The following is a 6,463-nucleotide window of genomic DNA, read 5'->3' as shown; positions in this document are numbered from 1 at the left end:
TTTTGGTCAAAATTGAGGGTTTTTCTTCAATAGCTTCCAGGTCATGTGACCTGTTGACTAAAAATCACTTTCAAATAATTATAGTAGTCTTTATAGACTAGTATAATTAGTCTATAAAGACTAATTATACTGATTATTAATTATTAGTCTATAAAGACTAATTATACTAGTCTGTTTTGGCAAGCACCTGGTGTTTGCCAAATCACATGGAGTCTGGTCAGCCTCAGCCCAAAGTGGGTTCACCTTCCCATGGGCTCACCACCKGTGGGATGGGCCAAAAGGGTTGGGTGCAATGTGAGATTTTAGAAGGCCGAGGGAGGCGACCTTGGCCTTCTGACCCTGTGTGATGGACGTTTTATCACTGGGCATGGAAAGTCACTTCTCTGGTGGGAGCCTGAGCTGGTGTGTGAGGTTGAGARGTTCTAACTAGAAATAGTCTCATCTCATCGCATGACTCGAGATGGGAGCCGTGCGTTAATTAATGGAACATTAATTAACAATCTGATATGCAGCGAGAAAATGTAATGTTTCAGTTGTTGGCTGTTTCTATGACTTTTTATTTTTGTAATTTTATGGTGTAAAGCTCTTTRAAATGCCTTGTTGAAATGTGATATATAAATAAAATGTGATTAGATTTTTTTTATTTGGGGGTTTCTGTCCGAGGCCACGTTCTGCACAACCAGGGTTTTGAAGGGATCCATTTTGGTGGCCTTGGGATCACGSCTCTGCKTTTGGCAGATGATGTGGCCCTTCTGGCTTCATCATGTCGTGATCTACAGCTTCACTGGAGCAGTAGTAGTAGTAGTAGTAGTAGTAGCAGTAGTAGTAGTAGTAGTAGTAGTAGTAGNACTTCAGAACTTTAAAACGGATGAAAAACAAGCATGGACTGCAGCTCTTGGATGCCTATAATGATGTGAATTTATTTGAAAACTAGTGCCCCCTTTTTTTTTTTTTTTTTTTTTTTTTTTTTTTTTTTTTTTTTTTTTTTGTCATCTTATAATTTTATGTGCCTTAAGTAATTGAGACTTATCGTCTTTATGTATGTACATGCCATGTGACTCTGTACAGCTTGAATTGTTTAATTGGAAGAGGGAAAAAAAAAAAAAAAAAAAAAAAAAAAAAAAAAAAGTTAGGAGAACTGATCTCAGAGACTTTACCTTTAAGAAGACTTGGTGATCTTCTTAAAGTGACCCAACTAGACTCTAGTTGAGTCGCCCATATGTCTTGAATTTGGGAAAAAAAAAACATTTTATTTATCACGAAAGAAGAGTTCAGTGAATGCGCACATGAATCTGATGGGTTCGGTACCTCAAAAAAGGTTAAGAACCGCTGATCTATGGTAATGACCTCCGACTCTCTCTGCTGCTAAGCTAGCTGCTACATTAAAAAGACACTTCCTGTTGGAAATGTCACAATAAAAGCACTGTTCATTCAGAAGTTCACTCAGCCGGTAAAACTGTGCCCTACCCTCACCCTCTCCGAAGCAGGTGCTAGTTGTCATGCCGGACTCCGACCTTGCACGTTAATGATATTTTATCCGTTCTTGAATTATAGTCCGAGTTTTGGATCCGATTTGTATATAAACAACACATTTTGCTGTAATTTATACCCTAAACCTAAATGGGGTTTTTTTTCTATGTAAAAACGTGAAACGTTTTAGAAAACTGTGGCGTATTTACCCCCCGTGATTAATCTGAGTTGGTACAATCCTTGTTTTCTGACACACTGCGCATGTGCAGGTTGTCTATAAGCATTTACCAAGGAAACAGTAAAGATGTACGGAAAATGGTCCGAACCTCCGCTATTAAGACATTACAAAAATAATTCCCCAACATTATCAACATTTCTCCAGGTCAGAGCGAATAAATTCGTCCAATCCAGCTCTAATGGAGAGGAGAATGTGAAGCTTAACCGAGTTTGGAAAGCTGAAATTCTTCATTACTACATTTTAATTAGGGCCATTTGGATTAATAAATTACACAGATTTCAACGCGTTATTTTTTTAAATACAAGCCTGTCAGCGAAGAATAAACTTCAAGAATAAACTGGCATCTTAATGCTAAACATGCTAGCAGCAGATGCTAACGCTAATGTCAGCGTCTTCATTTCTAGAAGCTCCAGAACCTGAATAACATTAAAAACTATAAATCTTTGTTGTTTTAGTTAGTATGTGAACATATTCATTAATTTAACAGGAAAAGGGATTTTGGATTGAAATGCATTTTAAATGAATATATTTTATTAGTTCAGGCGTGACAATAACTTTGGTGTAACAGATTTTATTTTTTAAATGTACCATCTTTAATTATTGTATCTAATTTCTGCTCAGCTGACTGTTTATGTTCTGGTTCTGACCCACATGGACCGGGCTGGAGATTTTTTCTGTTGGAAAAACATAAAAAATAAACCAAGAGAAAACAGAAGAAACGACGCAGCCCTCGTAGCTAACTTGTTTTTTTTTTTATTTGCACGTCCACTGAGTGTTAACAAACCCAACACAGAGGTTAGCATCCAGGTCTACAGCAGGGGGCGCTCAAACACACGAAAGCTCTGAGGACAACAGATAGGAAGGAAACCAGCGAACAAATTCACATCTGTACAAATCTACAGTCTGTTGGTCTGCAGGGAGCTCCGCTCACAGGAAAGCCGTTCAGCTTCAAAATGTTCAGGTGAGGCGCAGATTTACACGAGTTAATGTTTGTGGAGCAGCTGCGGCTGGATTAACGTTAAACTCAGACTAAACTGCATCAGCTGTCAGCGCTAAACCCAAACTGTGGCTTCTCTGGTCACAGAGCCAAGCGGGGAAACGGCGCCATCTGGTGGCGGATCGCTCACAAGGGTAACCGGGGAGGAGGGAAGGAGCCGGACGGCGTGAAGCAGAGTACAGATGAGGCTGCGTCCCCAGGAAAAGGTCAAAAGTTCATTTGTCTGCGGGGGGAAAAACTTAAAACCCAGATAATAAAGTACAAAATAAACACAACTAAACAGCCTGATTAAAATCTGAATATACTCAGGAGTTTTTAAGTCGTTAGTAAAGAAGGGCGCCCTCTGGTGGGCTTGTTTATTAATGAACTGGGATTAAAAACAAACGGGAAACATCCAGAGGTTTTACTTTAACTCTTTATATAACAAAACATCTGCCATAAACATGAAGGAGCCTTCAGAAATGTCTGCGGCTGTTGTCATGAAGTGCCAACTTTTCATTAAATAACTTTAATGCAAAGTTATTTGCATTAAAGTCCATTAAAAGTGTCAACTTTGCATCAAAAGTGTTAATTTTTAATTGAATGAATTTTGCAGTTTAAATTTGTTAGAAACGTATCTGGTTGATTTAACCGAACCTGCTGCTTCCTGGTCTGAGCTACCAGAACCGAGTCCAGAACCTCTCTGACATGTTTCCTGTCTGTCTGGATTAAAGGGGCGTTTCATGTCAAACCAAAGTTTTCTGATGTTTCTGTCATGTTATAATTTTATCCTCATCAGAAACAAACCTGGAGTGTTGCTTTGATTTTTTTAATGAATCTTTTAATCTCCATGGCAACCATTCAGCTACGCAAAACACCTGGGTGGACCTAGCCCCGCCTCCAAGGCGCAGCTCCTCCCCCACTCAGCTCCTTCAGACTAGCCAGCAGAAATTAGCAAACACCTGCTGAGCTCATTATAGGAGCTAGTTCTCAGAGCAACGCTGGTAAAAATGTTAAAGGGTTAACAGAGGAGCCATGTTGGGATGACTTCCTGGAGGCGGAGCTTCAGGGAGAGGAGGAGTTTTTAAAGAGACGGAGGCCCAATTTCAAGGCGTTAAATCTGGAAGTTAAATTTCTTTCAGTTATATTTGACAGCATTTTGATAACTGAAGTTAACAAAGTTACTTGATTATATAAAATGGCACAGGGTGCCATACATAGTACCAAGCCTTTAAATGAAAAACAGCAACATTCTCATTGTACTTTACAGTTTCACTGTTTTCCACATTATGAGCCCAAAAACAGGCAAACGCTCCTCTGAATATTCATCCTGACACCATCCATCAGTTCCCCAGGTTTCATGGTTGGTTTCGTCATTTTCTGCAATCAAAATAGAAAATGTTCTGATGATACTTTCTTTTCCTTCCAAAAACTACATGTAGAAGAAAAAACCCAATAAGAAGCAAACGGATCGCACACGGAAACACCTGCATCCGTTAAAGTACTTTAGAAACGGGATTTTTCTGACTCGTCTCATCCTTAACCTGACATTGAGAAAGAAACACCGCCCCCTGCAGGTGGGAGTTGGCATCACTTAAACCCAATGTTTATGATTTTCCTTTGCAGAAAATTTGTAATAAACTCATGATTAGAGAGGAAGTATGTGAGGATCTGATGATTTAGTGTGAATCAGGAAGAAGCTGTGGGACTGAAACAGTTAAAACAAGGATCACAAGCCGATCCGAGTGATTTTGGTTGAACATGTTGAGTGGAACATCTGGCCTCTGCTTCAGCCTCCAGGATAAATCAGGTATGTTACATCAGCTGGGATCAGTCCGCAGGTTTTCGCTGCAGCACTTTGGGGCTGGGACGCGGCCGGGATGAAACCCGGCATCTTCAGGATTCTGGGAAAGTTCTGGAGCGGGACAGAACCCGGACCATGGCAGGCGGGGAGCATGCTGAAAACAGAGGAAGTTTTCTCTGCGCGGTGGAGCGTCGCAGCGTCGGAGGATCTCTGCAGCTCGGAGCTTCACAGACATGCGGCGAGCTGCAGGACGAGGGGAGCCGTTTCTTCTTCTTCTTCTTTTTAAATCGCGTTGGACCCGCCCTCTTTTCTTTTCAAATGAAACTGCAGGATTTTTTCTTAAACTTGCAAAACGTTTTGGTGGCAAAGAGATAATAGAGACGGAGAGTTGGACTATCATCACAGCGGTGTGTGTGTTGCACATCTGGTTACGTGTGTGTGTGTGTGTGTGTGTGTGTGTGTGTGTGTGTCTGTGTGTGTGTGCGAGAGCTGTACACTGAGTCTTGGTTTCCCAGTAGGGATCACTGGTAGAGTCTCAGTTGCTTCCTCCTCCTCCTCTTCCTCAGAAGTCGCTCAGGTTGTGCCACTTGGAGATCTGCCTGCGCGGGTTTTCACACACCTCCCGCCAGTGGGAGGCGCCAGAGGGGCAGGGGCTGTGCAGGCCCAGCAGCAGGCGGCCCAGGACCTCGTTCTTGGTGGTCCGGTCGAAGTCCACCACCAGGAACTCCACGGAGACGTCGGGCAGCAGTTCGGGCGGGATGTCGTAGATGAAGGACTCGTTGAAGACCGGGTTCAACGTGCATTTCTTCACGTGCGTCTTCTTCTTGGCGATGCGCTTACGGCCGTAGAAAACGTTCACCTTCACGTACGGATCTGAGCGTAGAAGAAGAAGATGAGCTGCAGAGGATCAGGGTAACACAATCTGCCTTCCTCTTTATTACACACTGGATTTATACAAGACACAAAAACTGGTTTTATTTTCAGCAAATACTTATATTTTAAATGTCAAATTAGGATCAAAGTAGAAAACAAGTCATGTCTTTTTGACCAAAGTGGAATAAAAACCAAACTAATGAAGAAATGCTATATATTAACTTTAAAGGTGAAACAAAATGTGTATTTTAATGAGATTTTTTACATTTATTTTGATTTATTTAAGAGAATAAAGTCTCAAAATGAGCATAGAGTCATAATTTAAGGACAAAGTTGTAATAGAGATTAAATAAAAATGAGAATAAAATTTAAATATTACAAGAATAATGTGAATTAAGTTGTAATACCAGGAGAATAAAGTCATAAGAATACAAGAAAGTCGTAGCATTACCAGAATAACGTCGTAATAATAGGAAAATAAAGTCGTAATTTCTCTTTAAAATTACTTTACATCTTTTTCTGCCAATATTACGAGTTTATTCTTGTGCTATAAAAATAATCTCCTAATCTGCCTCCGTCTGTTGCAGTTTCAGAAACTTCATTATTCCTAAAATAATAAAAACGCATCAGAATCAATCAGCCATGAATTTTACTTTCCTGCTCGTTTCTTGTTTTTCCCATGAATATAAAACCATGAGAAGAGAATAAAACTGGACTAATAATGACAACCTGAGTCACAGTCGGGCGAATGCCAGCTGAGCTCTGCTAGTGGCTGCTACCGATGGATAATGAAAACCTTCAGATCTAGATTCATGTCAGTCCTGTTTAAACTGCTGAGTGTCTCCTGGTTGCACTCACTGGCTGACAGGCCCGTCATGTCCATCTTGGGCAGATGTCTGGCCTTCAGGACGACCACGCTGAGGCGGTGGGACACGGGCTGGTAGGACAGCGAGGCCAGCAGCTCGCCACGGCTCTCACACTGGGAACACAGAGCGAGAGGATGAGGATCAATAATCAGATTTCACCACCAATAATCAACATTCACCACCAATAATCAGATTTCACCACCAATAATCAACATTCACCACCAATAATCAGATTT

The 6,463-nt window shown here is 41.1% G+C and overlaps 1 protein-coding gene across 1 annotated transcript in view; it reads right to left on the bottom strand.

Moving 5' to 3' along the window:
* Nucleotides 1–4,101: 4,101 nt before the first annotated feature.
* The window catches only part of LOC103477528 (synaptotagmin-11), a 19,590-nt gene continuing 17,228 nt past the window's right edge, over nt 4,102–6,463 (bottom strand). Inside the window, exons 3-4 of the mRNA XM_008430688.2 lie at nt 6,220–6,340; nt 4,102–5,361 (exon numbers count right to left, since the gene is read on the bottom strand). Of these exons, the coding sequence (XP_008428910.1) occupies nt 5,051–5,361; nt 6,220–6,340 (432 nt within the window). The 3' untranslated portion in view covers nt 4,102–5,050. The remainder of the gene's footprint in view (nt 5,362–6,219; nt 6,341–6,463) is intronic.

The sequence above is a fragment of the Poecilia reticulata genome, linkage group LG16 (genome assembly GCF_000633615.1).
Source record: "Poecilia reticulata strain Guanapo linkage group LG16, Guppy_female_1.0+MT, whole genome shotgun sequence".
NCBI classification, from domain to species: Eukaryota; Metazoa; Chordata; class Actinopteri; order Cyprinodontiformes; family Poeciliidae; genus Poecilia; species Poecilia reticulata.
The sequence above is the reverse complement of the archived record's forward strand: the minus strand, read 5'-3'. Positions and strand labels throughout refer to the sequence as shown.